The sequence below is a fragment of the Oncorhynchus mykiss genome, chromosome 17 (assembly GCF_057628025.1).
Source record: "Oncorhynchus mykiss isolate SJ-2025 chromosome 17, ASM5762802v1, whole genome shotgun sequence".
In the NCBI taxonomy this organism is placed as follows: Eukaryota; Metazoa; Chordata; class Actinopteri; order Salmoniformes; family Salmonidae; genus Oncorhynchus; species Oncorhynchus mykiss.
The window spans coordinates 36,411,209-36,428,042 of NC_143038.1; the positions used below are offsets into that span (position 1 = coordinate 36,411,209).

At 42.9% G+C, this 16,834-nt stretch overlaps 1 protein-coding gene across 9 annotated transcripts in view; it reads left to right on the forward strand.

Moving 5' to 3' along the window:
* Positions 1 to 16,834, forward strand: part of LOC110494076 (calcium-dependent secretion activator 1) — a 169,405-nt gene that overhangs the window by 147,006 nt on the left and 5,565 nt on the right. For 3 of the 9 annotated variants that reach the window (XM_090205439.1, XM_090205434.1, XM_090205435.1), the window contains 11 exons: positions 1,224 to 1,330; positions 2,013 to 2,042; positions 4,218 to 4,374; positions 5,360 to 5,501; positions 8,455 to 8,619; positions 10,283 to 10,438; positions 14,489 to 14,636; positions 15,617 to 15,691; positions 15,865 to 15,948; positions 16,090 to 16,122; positions 16,545 to 16,652. In XM_090205439.1, the coding sequence (XP_090061565.1) occupies positions 1,224 to 1,330; positions 2,013 to 2,042; positions 4,218 to 4,374; positions 5,360 to 5,501; positions 8,455 to 8,619; positions 10,283 to 10,438; positions 14,489 to 14,636; positions 15,617 to 15,691; positions 15,865 to 15,948; positions 16,090 to 16,122; positions 16,545 to 16,652 (1,205 nt within the window). The remainder of the gene's footprint in view (positions 1 to 1,223; positions 1,331 to 2,012; positions 2,043 to 4,217; positions 4,375 to 5,359; positions 5,502 to 8,454; positions 8,620 to 10,282; positions 10,439 to 14,488; positions 14,637 to 15,616; positions 15,692 to 15,864; positions 15,949 to 16,089; positions 16,123 to 16,544; positions 16,653 to 16,834) is intronic. The other 6 variants (XM_090205440.1, XM_090205438.1, XM_021568788.3 and 3 more) reach the window with 3 other exon arrangements.

The window sequence follows — 16,834 nt, forward strand, 5'->3', positions numbered from 1 at the left end:
AAGAATCAACGTTACACCGAGGCCTGTACTCTGGAGCAGGATCGATTTGGAGGGTCCGTCATGGTTTGGGGCAGTGTGTCACAGCATCATCGTACTGAGCTTGTTGTCATTGCAGGCAATCTCAACGCTGTGGTACCCTTCCTGCAGGCTCATCCTGACATGGCCCTCCAGCATGACAATGCCACCAGCCATACTGCTCGTTCTATGCGTGATTTCCTGCAAGACAGGAATGTCAGTGTTGGCCAGCCATGGCCAGCAAAGAGCTCGGATCTCAATCCCATTGAGCACGTCTGGGACGTGTTGGATTGGAGGGAAATATCCGGGAATTTGCAGGGTGCCTTGTGGGAAGAGTGGGGTAACATCTCACAGCAAGAACTGGCAAATCTGGTGCAGTCCATGAGGAGGAGATGCACTGCAGTACTTAATGCAGCTGGTGGCCACACCAGATGAGCACCCTTTGACATATTATTCAATTTATGTTAGTCACATGTCTGTGGAACTTGTTCAGTTTATGCCTCAGTTGTTGAATCTTGTTATGTTCATGAAAATATTTACACATGTTAAGTTTGCTGAAAATAAACGCAGTTGACAGTGAGAGGACGTTTCTTTTCTTGCTGAGTTTATGATACATGTGGTATGATGAATTGACCAATATTATCTCTGTACAGTTCTATGTACAGTTCTATGTCCTCATTATTTCAAATTAATTTGAGCCGTCCAATTGAATGTTCTGATGTTTTGCTCATTTTGACACATTATCGTTAATGTTCTGACGACCTCATTTCACCACATTAAACTGTCCTAACGAATTTTCTGTCAGCAGATGATATATTAAAAGACAGTGTCCAGGTACACCGTAGATCTTACAAACGATATTTGTTACAAACTCAACATCAATAATCCCAGGCAGCAAAAGCATTAAGAGCACAAGAGTATTTTGCATGATGAGTATAACAAAGATTTTGGTTTCTCCATGGGATAGGTTTAGTCAGTCGATTCTACCTGACTGTTTTGGCCGATATCTCCTCACATTGACTGTCTACCGACAATGCCCCAGTGCCAGTTTATATTGCGTGCATGCTTTAGAAACCATATGACACAGCATAAGCACTTACGTCTTTCGTTTCAACAATTTCTGGGGTTATCCATACAGATGGGAACTGTTAGCTACCCCTCTCTCTGCCTAACTAACCCCTTCCTTACCCCTAATCCTTCTGCTCCAGAGAACGTAGGCCGGTTAGTCACGCCCGCCAAAAAACTCGAGGACACTATTCGCCTGGCCGAGCTAGTCATAGAGGTCCTTCAGCAGAACCAGGAGCATCATGCGGAGGTGAGTGGGTAACTCCTCCTCTTCTCCTCCTCTCATCCCTCTTTTTTATCTATCTCACTTCTTTACCCCCTCCGACACCTGGGCACGGCGGAGGGAGCTAGCCTATTCCTTCCTGACACCTGTTCATGTGTAGCGCTGTCTTTGTGCATGGGTAACTTAAACAAAAAAAATCAAATAAAAAATGTCATCAAAGATTTAATACACAGGTGGAAATCCTTAATGGGAGATGAATAATGGATGTTAACATTGTACCAGTGCAATAAGGAGGCATTTTCAAGTGGGAGAGTGGAGAAGTGTGCCGTTCCCTTCTCCACTGACTCAAAATTCATAACCCCAGTGGTGCAATGCTACATAAAACATGCCTGATTTGATTTCAGCTTATTGTGTACAGTAGAGTACAGAACATTACAGGTAGCTCTAATGTAGGCTAGCTGCTCCTAGTCATACTGTACAGTAGGTGAAGCATGCTCATTCAGTGTTACTTTAGCTGAGAAGCTGGAACATGAACTAGAAACATCACTAAATAGGTTTCCCTTTTCCTCTGTATTTGCCTAAAAGTATAACAAAATGAATGTAAAAGCATGATGAGCATGTATAGAAGATCTACAGGTGATCCTATGGGATCAATAAGATGAATGCGGATAAGCAGATGTATTCTATCTCTCTGACATATGCTTGACAGGCTGCAGTCACAAGTTCTGGAGATCAATCGGTACAGTATAATTATTTATCTTTCTCCTCAGACCCATCACCAACCTCCTCTCCCTATCTATCGCATGTTGGCCTGCACAGAGGCTGCCCTTAGTGTTATAAGGCTGAGGGAAATCCACTAGAGAGGGTGGCTGTTGTGTGTTGGTTCAGAGACATCAGCTAACATGCTGACTGTAACGCACCGGCATACTATAGGCTGCACAACATCACTTTGATCATAGAGCATGTCCATGGGGCCATAGGGACTAGTCTTCTTCTCTCTAGCAGCATGTTGAAGTGAGATATGCCACAGTATACTCTTTGTGGTTCTTTTAGGGTTTGATTGAATCCCCAAACTCCACCATGAACATAAATGTGTCTATCCTCTCCTTCCTCCATCCAGCTTTAAGTTCGGGTTTCAAATCGCGGTCCACTCTCTTTGAACATTTAGAACATTCCTCCTCCTTCCGGCTTCTCCTCTTCCATCTCTCTGCTTTCCCTCTTTCCGTCTAAGAATTGTTCCTCCACTCAGTAATCCTTTAAAGAAATGCTTGATGCTGTAGATACATTAATGTGACTATCCTCCCTGTGTTTTCACTGTCTGTATGATCGGTGATGTTCGCTCCCTGCAGGGCAAAGAGGTATGTGGTGAAGTTGAATGAGAACACCCCTCCCCCCTCTAACCCTCTAATGGTTTGTGCATGTCCAGTAGATGCCCTGCCCCCATTTCTCTGACTTGTTGGTACAGTCCAGGACCGCTCTTTTGGGCTTGTTGTATTGGGACTGTTGTGAATGATGGTGCCTGCTGCAGAACTGGAGCCTGTAACTTCTCTGGCTGAGACGGAGCACCGAGCTTGGGCATGCTTGTAGAGACCTGGGCCTTGCCTGTGTTCCTTTCCCCCAACATAGGATGGAGCATCCAGTTTACCTGTCCACCCCCCCCCCCCCCCCCCCCCACACCTCTCCCTGAGTCCACACTCTCCCCTGCCCTGTGTATGATGATGATAGTGATGATGATGATGGAGCACAGCTTGGTCTTCTGCCTGTACTGTAGTAGTCGGGCAGGGGGTGGGCATGTAAGTGGTCAGACAGGTAAGTGAGGACCTGACTGCAGTGCCGTCCCCCTGCGCTGTGCTGGCTATAGTCCCTCTATGGCAGATGTTTTTCCAGGGGTATCGATTCGATATGGAATAAAAGCATGCAGCATAACAGGAATGATTATTCGTCCTGTCAAGTTTTTCCAACAATGAGCAGATAACCCAAGCCCAGACTGCAAGCACAGCAGCAACATCGATAGAAGCAGAAAGGTTGATGGAAATAGACATGGAAAAATACCTCTTTCTGGCCCACTAAGTACCAGTGTTTACTCTAACTAGTAGTCCCAAAATATCTGGGAAAACAATATCAAGAACACTGGTTTATCCAGAAATTGTCCCTCTGGAAACCCTGTAGCTAGTAGAGAAGCTATGTGCTGCAGTCTGCGGTCGGTGTGCCTACTTCCTGTTATATGGCTGAGAGCAGTGCATGGACATGACCCGTGTCACATTCACATCTAATGAGGAGTGTTCTGTTGGTATGGCAATGATGTGAATGGTGGAAACGCGAGGTCCTTCCTGGTCCTGGTGAGCATGTAGGGACTTATCCACCTCAGTCTGCATGAGAAAAGGCACCCCCCCCTCCCCCGGCTGTGACCCTCCCTCAATCTAGAGATATCTGATCAATGAATAGAACAGAATGGATCAGCTTCATGATATTATTATGCTATTATTGGCTTTGTGTATAAATGGATTGTAAAATTGTTCTCACATTGGTGGGAGGTTATCTAAGGTTTCAATTAGTCCCAACCCCTTTAGTCTTCACCAGAAAGAGCTGTGGATTGGTTTTACTCATTCTTGGAGAACACATGGGTTTGCAAGGCTACATACAACCATTGCTGTAGTTAACTGCATACAATCACTACATTTAATGGTCCACCTACCTACACATGACATATCAGTCCACAGTGCTATGCTGGCGTGGGTTTGTTAGAGCTCTGATTAGCTCCAGTATGTGTGTGATCCTCCCAAGTCTGCTCTGCTCCCTCCCTGTCCTGCCTGCTCTACCCCACATCCTCACAGCCTGACTGGGGCTTGTGTTCACCGTTCACCCCCTCCTTGGTTCTGTCCCTGTCCTGTCCGTGGTATCTGTGTGTGTCTAGGCCTTTGCCTGGTGGTCTGACCTGATGACGGAGCACGCTGAGACCTTCCTGGCTATGTACGCCGTGGATATGGACGCTGCTCTGGAAATCCAGTCTCCTGAGAGCTGGGACAGCTTCCCTCTCTTCCAGCTGCTCAACGACTTCCTCCGCACTGACTGTATGTTTCATGTTTCTCTTCTATATACACCAATGGCTTTCTCTATCCAATAAACATTAGGGAACAAGTTGGACTTGGAATGTGAAAGGGCTTAATCACCCATTCAAAAGTCCCCCCCCCCCCCCCCAGGAAACATAGATAGGCATAGGATAGGGAAAGGGGGATACCTAGTCAGTTGTACAACTGCATGCATTCAACTGAAATGTGTATTCTGCATTTAAACCAACCCCTCTGAATCAGAGAGGTGTGGGGGACTGCCTTAATCAACATCCAGGTGGGCTGGGGACAGCATGGAGTCATCAGGCCAGGTAATCCTGAGGCATGGTCCCAGGTCCCAGGGCTCAGGTCCTCATAGAGAGTGAGAGAGAGGGAGCAAAAGAAAGAAAGAAAGAAAGAAAGAAAGAAGAAAGAAAGAAAGAAAGAAAGAGAGAGAGAGCATACTTAAATTCCCACAAGACACCGGATAAGACAGGAGAAATACTCCAGATTTAAAACACTGACCCTAGCCCCCCGACACATAAACTATTGCAGCATAAATACTGGAGACTGAGACGAGAGGTCGGGAGACACTGTGGCCCCATCCGACGATACCCCCGGAAAGGGGGGTAAAGGTAGGAATATAACCCCACCCACTTTGCCAAAGCACAGCCCCCACACCACTAGAGGGATATCTTCAACCACGGATTTACCATCCTGAGACAAGGCCGAGTATAGTAAAACAATAAAACACACACTGTACTGTGGCACACCCACATGGCTTGTCCTGCGCCTCTGAGAGTTTTATGCTATAACATCAATACGGTGTTCTCGCTCTCTCTCTCTCTCTCTCTCTCTCTCTCTCTCTCTCTCTCTCTCTCTCTCTCTCTCTCTCTCCTGCCTAGATAACTTCCCCTCTGTAGTGTTTATTGCAACAATAACAATCTATCCATATAACAATATATATGTAGTTATAATCTCTCTATTCTCTCTCTTCTTCTGCTTCTAGATCACCTGTGCAATGGGAAATTCCACAAACACCTGCAGGACCTCTATGCTCCCCTGGTGGTTAGATATGTAGACCTGATGGAGTCCTCCATCGCTCAGTCTATCACCAGGGGCTTTGAGGGAGAGTCCTGGGTGCCTGTAAAGTAAGGGGCCGTCCTTCCTCACACTAACTGTCTAGTCTAGGAGAGGCCAGGAGAGAGACACTCCTACAATACTACTATATTTAGGAGAGCAGTCATGTTGTTCACTCCTTATTGACTGCCTCAGAAAACTCCTCAGCCAGAACAGTTTGAGGAGAGTAATAGATAAGGAGTTTATTTTCTGATAAGGAAAACCTATCCCAAAAGGCATTCATAAAACGTTTATTAGGAGACATAGGTCTCGGAAATTAGTTTTTCGAACTCCAGAAACAAATTAAACCTGAATATGATGGTAGCTATGACTCGTACGGTATTATTAAAAAAAAAAAATAGTTTTGTGATTGGAAGCTTCAAGCATTCGCGGATATTGTGCGGTTAACTTGCAAAAGTGCAACAGGCAATACTGTGCCACATTCGGGACCCTCATCCCAGACTAGGTCGCATGTAGTTTAGTTGAAGTCAATCTCCAATATTTCCATCCTTTTGTTTTGTGGACTAACCCTCATAGTGTGTGCTTTGAAATGTCACTAGGGATAGAAGCTCTCCAGTGTATTTTGTGTTGCTAATTTTCTCTTTTTCACTTTACAACCAATACTTATTGATTTGTCATGCCATTTACATTTGCGTTGCTTTCTTTTAAATGAAGCTCTTTTACAAAGCTGTAAACCTCAAAGGAAAATACATATTTATAGACAATAGGTGTTTTGGATAACTTTGCTGTTTTGCCTTACTGCTCCTTGTATATATACAGTGCCTTGCGAAAGTATTCGGCCCCCTTGAACTTTGCGACCTTTTGCCACATTTCAGGCTTCAAACATAAAGATATAAAACTGTATTTTTTGTGAAGAATCAACAACAAGTGGGACACAATCATGAAGTGGAACGACATTTATTGGATATTTCAAACTTTTTTAATAAATCAAAAACTGAAAAATTGGGCGTGCAAAATTATTCAGCCCCTTTACTTTAAGTGCAGCAAACTCTCTCCAGAAGTTCAGTGAGGATCTCTGAATGATCCAATGTTGACCTAAATTACTAATGATGATAAATACAATCCACCTGTGTGTAATCAAGTCTCCGTATAAATGCACCTGCACTGTGATAGTCTCAGAGGTCCGTTAAAAGCGCAGAGAGCATCATGAAGAACAAGGAACACACCAGGCAGGTCCGAGATACTGTTGTGAAGAAGTTTAAAGCCGGATTTGGATACAAAAAGATTTCCCAAGCTTTAAACATCCCAAGGAGCACTGTGCAAGCGATAATATTGAAATGGAAGGAGTATCAGACCACTGCAAATCTACCAAGACCTGGCCGTCCCTCTAAACTTTCAGCTCATACAAGGAGAAGACTGATCAGAGATGCAGCCAAGAGGCCCATGATCACTCTGGATGAACTGCAGAGATCTACAGCTGAGGTGGGAGACTCTGTCCATAGGACAACAATCAGTCGTATATTGCACAAATCTGGCCTTTATGGAAGAGTGGCAAGAAAGCCATTTCTTAAAGATATCCATAAAAAGTGTAGTTTAAAGTTTGCCACACGCCACCTGGGAGACACACCAAACATGTGGAAGAAGGTGCTCTGGTCAGATGAAACCAAAATTGAACTTTTTGGCAACAATGCAAAACTCCATCAGGTTCTTCCAGAATGGTCCTGTATTTGGCTCCATCCATCTTCCCATCACTTTTAACCATCTTCCCTGTCCCTGCTGAAGAAAAGCAGGCCCAAACCATGATGCTGCCACCACCATGTTTGACAGTGGGGATGGTGTGTTCAGCTGTGTTGCTTTTACGCCAAACATAACGTTTTGCATTGTTGCCAAAAAGTTCAATTTTGGTTTCATCTGACCAGAGCACCTTCTTCCACATGTTTGGTGTGTCTCCCAGGTGGCTTGTGGCAAACTTTAAACAACACTTTTTATGGATATCTTTAAGAAATGGTTTGTTCTTGCCACTCTTCCATAAAGGCCAGATTTGTGCAATATACGACTGATTGTTGTCCTATGGACAGAGTCTCCCACCTCAGCTGTAGATCTCTGCAGTTCATCCAGAGTGATCATGGGCCTCTTGGCTGCATCTCTGATCAGTCTTCTCCTTGTATGAGCTGAAAGTTTAGAGGGACGGCCAGGTCTTGGTAGATTTGCAGTGGTCTGATACTCCTTCCATTTCAATATTATCGCTTGCACAGTGCTCCTTGGGATGTTTAAAGCTTGGGAAATCTTTTTGTATCCAAATCCGGCTTTAAACTTCTTCACAACAGTATCTCGGACCTGCCTGGTGTGTTCCTTGTTCTTCATGATGCTTTTAACGGACCTTTGAGACGATCACAGTGCAGGTGCATTTATACGGAGACTTGATTACACACAGGTGGATTGTATTTATCATCATTAGTCATTTAGGTCAACATTGAATCATTCAGAGATCCTCACTGAACTTCTGGAGAGAGTTTGCTGCACTGAAAGTAAAGGGGCTGAATAATTTTGCACGTCCAATTTTTCAGTTTTTGATTTGTTAAAAAAGTTTGAAATATCCAATAAATGTCGTTCCACTTCATGATTGTGTCCCACTTGTTGTTGATTCTTCACAAAAAAAATACAGTTTTATATCTTTATGTTTGAAGCCTGAAATGTGGCAAAAGGTCGCAAAGTTCAAGGGGGCCGAATACTTTCGCAAGGCACTGTATATATGCATACAATCCACCGCTTATTCTGAATGTAGTAGGTCCTCTTTTTGTATGTGCTTCAGAAAAAAACTGCTTCTGTAACTGTTGCTCTTGTCTATGTGTTACTTTTACATATTATGTCTGAAGATGCTCCGTTTCTTTGTGTGACTTTTCCTCTTGTGTTCTGGATTTGATTACTTTTACTGCACAGTTTCACATGGCTTTGAACTGCAGCAGCATCTACATTACCACTGTTCTGGATTTATTTTGTTCTTTTTGTCTGTCTCTTCTGCAGGAGTTTGACAAGTAATCTGCCCAATGTGAATCTCCAAATACCAAATGTCAACCTCCAAATTCCCAAAGTACCAAATCTGCCGCCAGTAGCAGGACTATCAGTTAACCTTCCAACAATGCCTAGTTTTTCCACCCCGACATGGATGGCTGCCATCTATGACCCTGAGTGTGTATTCAACTAGTTCACCTTAGATTTATGTGCATCAGCAACGTGTTGCCTTGGTATGAAGATGTCCCCTTGTCGCAGGTCATTGACAATAGAAGGCCAAATTAAAATATTGATTTAGATTTCAAAATGTCTTTGCCAATGACCTGCTTAGGCATTATGTGAGGGAAGATAGCTTTGTTTCTCAACTACATAGGCTAGTGCACACCACACACATTACAGACGCATTACAGATACCATTCCGTTCCTCAAATAAAATCTAGGGTAAACAGTCTTTACCGATCCTATCATGTTCATGCCAAGAGCACTGCAAGGGGATTACGGGACAGTAGTTTAGGCTTGTTTAAAGTTTAGACTTGTTTGTTCTTGAAATGAGTGGCTATTTGACAAGCTCTCATTTCCTCTCAACATGCATGCAGTTGAGCTGTGAGGTATAGAGATACAGATCCAAACCATATTTCACTGGAGGTTTTGGGCTTGTTGCACTGAAATTTATTGTGACAGTGGACATTATGATAATCTGGAATTTTCTGTCCAATGTGTATCTCTCCGCCTCTCTCCTACAGTTTTCACTAGCTGTAAAGAATGCAGTGGTTAGTCCGTAGTGCTCATGAAAAGTTGACTGTACCAGTGATTGCTTATGGAAGGTACAGTTGAACATCACATCAGCAACCTGTATGAATACTGCTGGTCCTGGCTCACATGACTGTCCAGTGGGATAGGGTGGGCGGGGCCAGGTGGTCAAAGGGTGGGATCATAGAAATTGAATCCCAAGAATGGACATCCCCATTCTAGTCAATGGGTATTTCTGTTCTAGTGGTTTTATTTCTATGATTGGGGTGGGTAAGTGGGTAGAGATTCTACCCGGTGGTAACTGGGTGGGTGGATTGTTCGCTCAATGCTCTGAAGCAACCACCACTTCAGTGCAGCTGGCATCCAACGCAGTAGAGATCTGCCCCCTCTCCTGTCCTCCTTTCCTCTTCTCCTCCTTCTTCTTTTCCTGCATCCCTCTATCCCAGTCAGCTCTACCCAGGATGGCAGCACCTTCAGACAGGACTGCATGGTGTGTTTAATAGCTACTGTACAATAGGATACCCACCCAGTATCACCAGCCTGAGGACATGGGGGGTGAGAGAGTGGGCTGCTCTTTTGGAGTTTTATTTTCTGTGATTGATCATGTATACTCCAAAAAAATCCAAGTTCAATAGAGATAAATTAAACCTACGTTTGAACACACAATGATAGCCATGTTTCAGGACACGCCCTCCCTCACCTCTACACTCCCCTGTGTTGTATTACAGACACAAGTCAGTGTGTGCGATATCTGCAGTGACTATCCTGCATGAACCCACTCCACACCTAAAAGGCTATTAATAACCAGGTGCTACAGCATGGTTATTGAAATGTTATTTTCAACCCTGTCGTCTTATTCTTCCCATACACTGGCTCTGTCTAAAGTGATGATATGTTATTTATAATTGAAGTTAGTATGAGGGAAACAACTCTGAAACAGTCGGCCGGTGTGTGGTCAGAATAAAGGACCTTTGACCCCAGTGTTGAGATGTGGATGACCAGCATCCTCCTCTACACCCCCCGACCCCTCTATCTTCTGTGACCTTTGGTTTCTGACCTGTGTGTGTTTGGGTGTACCGTGGCTGTGCAGCAATGGCTCTGGGACGTCGGAGGACCTGTTCTGGAAGCTGGAGGCCCTACAGACCTTCATCAGGGACCTACACTGGCCCGAGGAGGAGTTCGCCAAACACCTGGAGAACCGCATGAAGCTCATGTCCAGCGACATGATTGAGAATTGCGTCAAACGGTGTGTGTGTGTGTGTGTGTGTGTGTGTGTGTGTGTGTGTGTGTGTGTGTGTGTGTGTGTGTGTGTGTGTGTGTGTGTGTGTGTGTGTGTGTGTGTGTGTGTGTGTGTGTGTGTGTGTGTGTGTGTTTTGTATGTCAGGGTGTGTTATTATCTGTGTGTTGTGTCGGTATTGGTGTGTGTGGGGGTCGGTGTCTGTGTTAATTTCGTCAACAATAACTATGACGAGAAGTACTTGTCAACAACCTTATTTTTCCAGACTAAAACTATGACGATAACGAGACGTGATGCCTTGGGGGGAAAAAACAATAATTATTACAAATTACTTTTAATTTTAGTCAACGAAAATGTGATGAGACGAGACTTCCAAGTGAGACTAATGGACATTTTTTATTTGACATGAAACTCCTTTTCATCTGTTTTGTCCAATCATAAGCATGCATACAGAATATTCGATGCAATCCTCTCATTGAAATAATTGACATCTTTCAGTTGCGTGGTCTGATTGAGCTGATCTGCCCTGCTCTCACCCACACAGCTCCCAGGCGGTCACTTCAGTCACTTGTCAATCTTTTGAAGTGATGCGAAGCCAGGACACTTGACTTGTAACTAACCTCAACTAGAAACAATGTTTATGGCCTCCCAAGTGGTGCAGTGGTCTAAGGCATTGCAGTGGTTGATGTGTCACTACAGACCCTTCTTTGATACTTGGCTGTGTCACAACCAGCCATGACCGGGAGTCCCATAGGGACTACAGACCCTCATTTGATCTCAGGCTGTGTCACAACCGGCCGTGACAGGGAGTCCCAAAGGGCGGCACACAATTGGCTCAACGCTGTCTGTGTTAGGGGAGGGTTTGGCTCATCACGCTTTAGTGACTCCTTGTGGTGGTCCGGGCTCCTGCAGGCTGTCTTCGGTCGTTAGTTGAATGGTGTTTCCTCTGTTACATGCTTCCGGGTTAAGCGGATGGGGTGTTAAGAAGCGCGTCATGTTTAGGAGGACGCATGGCTCAACCTTCACCTCTCCCGAACCCGTTGGGGAGTTGCAGTGATGAGACAAGGTCATAAAAGGGGGATAACAATGTTTACTCTCTCTTACTTTCATGTAGGCTATTTTTGCTTTGAATAAATAACATGTGCGCTGTTATGTATTCATTTGTGTTGCCTAATCTTGCAGCAAATGCGAGTTGTGGTTGCTTTTTCCCTATGGAAAAAACGAATGCTATTTGTTGACTATTAGGAGTACAGTAATACTTCTGGCATTTTAGGAAAGCTCAAATGATCCCCTTTTCAAGAAAACCACTGTTATTTAACTACCCTTGACGGTTATGATGGGGAGGAAATCAAAGCTGTAAATTGTTTAACCTGTAGCCAAGGCTTTGTACCCTATATGGTTCAATATAGCTGTCATGGGTTACAATCTGCCACAATATCAATGTAGGCAGCTAAGGAACACAAGGGCCTTGTCGGAAAAGGTTATCTAAATGTGAACATGATAAAGTCAGAGGTAGCCTAAATATTCATGTTTTATTTTTTTTTATTTTTCTTATTTATTACAAAAAACACAAGGAAGGGGTAACATTAAAGTATTAGAACATGAAGGACAAACAATACAGCATCAAGACACTATCAAACATGTATCATACTTTCCGCAACAGAGCCATCCTTATTGTGTGAGGGTGTTTGTGCATGATAGTGATATAAAATATACGTCATAGTGTCCTTTTTCATGATCACAATCTTGTGAAACCCGAACCCTCCAAGATCCCCCTACAGTTCCCCAATAGCTGTCCCTCAACCATTCGAGAACCCTCCCACAGTGCCCCCCAAGGAATAATTAAAATAAAATAAAATACAATTAATTCCATTCCCCACCCCAAGAACCCCCCCAATGCACCAATAACTAAGTGAACTAAAGAGAAAAAAGGAAAAGACAGAAGAAAACAACAAACAACAATGCAAAAAAAATTATACAAAATACATTTAAAACAAAGGATATCAAGGACAACTGAAATCATAACAGCAATGCCAACTGTATACAGTGCCTTGCGAAAGTATTCGGCCCCCTTGAACTTTGCAACCTTTTGCCACATTTCAGGCTTCAAACATAAAGATATAAAACTGTATTTTTTTGTGAAGAATCAACAACAAGTGGGACACAATCATGAAGTGGAACGACATTTATTGGATATTTCAAACTTTTTTAACAAATCAAAAACTGAAAAATTGGGCGTGCAAAATTATTCAGCCCCTTTACTTTCAGTGCAGCAAACTCTCTCCAGAAGTTCAGTGAGGATCTCTGAATGATCCAATGTTGACCTAAATGACTAATGATGATAAATACAATCCACCTGTGTGTAATCAAGTCTCCATATAAATGCACCTGCACTGTGATAGTCTCAGAGGTCCGTTAAAAGCGCAGAGAGCATCATGAAGAACAAGGAACACACCAGGCAGGTCCGAGATACTGTTGTGAAGAAGTTTAAAGCTGGATTTGGATACAAAAAAGATTTCCCAAGCTTTAAACATCCCAAGGAGCACTGTGCAAGCGATAATATTGAAATGGAAGGAGTATCAGACCACTGCAAATATACCAAGACCTGGCCGTCCCTCTAAACTTTCAGCTCATACAAGGAGAAGACTGATCAGAGATGCAGCCAAGAGGCCCATGATCACTCTGGATGAACTGCAGAGATCTACAGCTGAGGTGGGAGACTCTGTCCATAGGACAACAATCAGTCGTATATTGCACAAATCTGGGGGCTCTGGTCAGACCTTTTGGCAACAATGCAAAACGTTATGTTTGGCGTAAAAGCAACACACCATCCCCACTGTCAAACATGGTGGTGGCAGCATCATGGTTTGGGCCTGCTTTTCTTCAGCAGGGACAGGGAAGATGGTTAAAATTGATGGGAAGATGGATGGAGCCAAATACAGGACCATTCTGGAAGAAAACCTGATGGAGTCTGCAAAAGACCGGAGACTGGGACGGAGATTTGTCTTCCAACAAGACAATGATCCAAAACATAAAGCAAAACCTACAATGGAATGGTTCAAAAATAAACATATCCAGGTGTTAGAATGGCCAAGTCAAAGTCCAGACCTGAATCCAATCGAGAATCTGTGGAAAGAACTGAAAACTGCTGTTCACAAATGCTCTCCATCCAACCTCACTGAGCTCGAGCTGTTTTGCAAGGAGGAATGGGAAAAAATTTCAGTCTCTCGATGTGCAAAACTGATAGAGACATACCACAAGCGACTTACAGCTGTAATCGCAGCAAAAGGTGGCGCTACAAAGTATTAACTTAAGGGGGCTGAATAATTTTGCACGCCCAATTTTTCAGTTTTAGATTTGTTAAAAAAGTTTGAAATATCCAATAAATGTCGTTCCACTTCATGATTGTGTCCCACTTGTTGTTAATTCTTCACAAAAAAATACATTTTATATCTTTATGTTTGAAGCCTGAAATGTGGCAAAAGGTCGCAAAGTTCAAGTGGGCCGAATACTTTCGCAAGGCACCGTATACGTTTGCGTGCATGTCTGGCACTATTACATGTATGTGTGTGTTCTTGTATGTGTTTATTTGAATGAGAGTGTGTGTATATGCATGTGTACAAACACCTGCACGGCATCAGCCTCAGGCAAACCGGCATTAGTTGTAAAAACACTGCCACTTAGTGTCATTCAAATACTAATATTCATTATTTAATAGAAAAAAACTGCACTGACTATTACAAGACTAAAATAGCTGTGACTAATACAATACTAAAATAGCTGTGACTAATACAAGACTAAAATTGTCATGAGTTTTAGTCGACTGACAATAACTAAAACTAACGAAGGATGAAATGACTCAAATGTGACTAAGACTAAAATGTATTTTAAGACTAAAACTAAAATGGCTGCCAAAATGAACACTGGTGTGTGGTGTTGTGTACTGCCAGTGTTGGTGTGTGTGTGTGTGTGTCTCTCGATCATGTGGCTGGACATGAGCCTCTGCCTCAAACTAAATACCATACATGACACAGAGATGTTCCCTGACGTGTATTGCAGCACTAGGATGGCATTTGAGTCCAAGCTGGCAAAGAGCAGCAGGGGTACAGACTTCCGCATCTCTGCAGCAATATGCACCATGTTCAATGTGATGGTGGACGCAAAGGACCAGTCTTCCAAGCTGTGTGCCATGGAGATGGGCCAGGAGGTAAGACTGTGGCACTACCAATGCAAAGGTTGTGGGGTCAATTCCCAGAAGGGATCACCTACTAAAACTGTACCACCCAAATAGATGAAATGTGTGTTAAATATCTCTTTCAGAAACAGTATCACACCCAGATAGATGAAATGTGTGTTAAATATCTCTTTCAGAAACAGTATCACACCCAGATAGATGAAATGTGTGTTAAATATCTCTTTCAGAAACAGTATCACACCCAGATAGATGAAATGTGTGTTAAATATCTCTTTCAGAAACAGTATCACACCCAGATAGATGAAATGTGTGTTAAATATCTCTTTCAGAAACAGTATCACACCCAGATAGATGAAATGTGTGTTAAATATCTCTTTCAGAAACAGTATCACACCCAGATAGATGAAATGTGTGTTAAATATCTCTTTCAGAAACAGTATCACACCCAGATAGATGAAATGTGTGTTAAATATCTCTTTCAGAAACAGTATCACACCCAGATAGATGAAATGTGTGTTAAATATCTCTTTCAGAAACAGTATCACACCCAGATAGATGAAATGTGTGTTAAATATCTCTTTCAGAAACAGTATCACACCCAAATAGATGAAATGTGTGTTAAATATCTCTTTCAGAAACAGTATCACACCCAGATAGATGAAATGTGTGTTAAATATCTCTTTCAGAAACAGTATCACACCCAGATAGATGAAATGTGTGTTAAATATCTCTTTCAGAAACAGTATCACACCCAGATAGATGAAATGTGTGTTAAATATCTCTTTCAGAAACAGTATCACACCCAAATAGATGAAATGTGTGTTAAATATCTCTTTCAGAAACAGTATCACACCCAGATAGATGAAATGTGTGTTAAATATCTCTTTCAGAAACAGTATCACACCCAGATAGATGAAATGTGTGTTAAATATCTCTTTCAGAAACAGTATCACACCCAGATAGATGAAATGTGTGTTAAATATCTCTTTCAGAAACAGTATCACACCCAGATAGATGAACTGATTGAGGAGAGTGTAAAGGACATGATCCAACTCATGGTGGCAAAGGTACACTTAGTTTTTCTTCTTGTCCTCCCTGATGATACGTAACTCGTATTGTGGTTGGCCTCGTAGTGCTTTGTGGCACTTGAAAAGTAGACCAAGGGGATTTTGCAGTCTGGGATAAATGTTGTTATTATTCGTTTGTTTGTTTATTGTTGTTTGCGTGTCCCACTTCTCAGTTTGTGGTTATTCTGGAGGGTCTGTTGGCCAAGATCTCCCGATACGATGAAGGCACTCTATTCTCATCCTTCATGTCATTCACGGTAAGACAAGGCTTCTCTGCTGTACCGCCTCCAATATCATACCAGATGGCACTATGCTTCCGTCAATTATTCGAGGTATACTGGTGACTGCAAATGATGGAATTCTCATATTGTCTTGTCACAATCTGCCTGTAATTTCAGGTGAAAGCTGCCTCAAAGTATGTGGACGTCCCTGTAAGTGTGCCACGGTCCCAGTCGATCTCTGTAAAATGTCAAACCAGTAGGAAAGCTATGCAGTCAGAAAGGAAGTACTTATCGTTTCCTTAATTCAAAATCAAAATACATTCTCGTGTGTTTGGGGTGATTTAAATGTACTGTGCATAGCTGATACATTCTTCCCACGTAACCCCTTACCACCGCCCCTCCCACTCCGCCTCTATGTCTTTAACACTATTGTATCGTGGGAGTCTGTATAAAGTACATTACATCCTTATTTAATTGAATCGAGTTTTCTACATTTTTTATTATATTTGCCATGTATTTTCAATAAATGTTTACAATCTGCATCCCTGTACATGTGACTAATAAACTCAATATAATCTGAATCTGATATAAATGACAGATTTACAACGTCTATGTTTCTGGTGTGTTTGCAGAAGCCTGGGATGGACGTTGCAGACGGTTATGTCACCTGTGTCCGCCATTCTCAGGACATTCTACGAGATAAGGTCAATGAGGAGGTGTATATAGAAAGGTTATTTGATGTAAGTAAGATGCCGTCTCCCCCTGACCAATAGGGAGGGAGCTTTCCAGAATGTGGCAAAACAATTGTGACAGGAAAGGGATATTATATGTCACATTTTAAGACCAGGCGCTGTGTGTATGCCTACCACAGCCTGGAACAGAAGAGGCTTGTGTTTTATTATCTTCCTCTATAGGCTTTTCT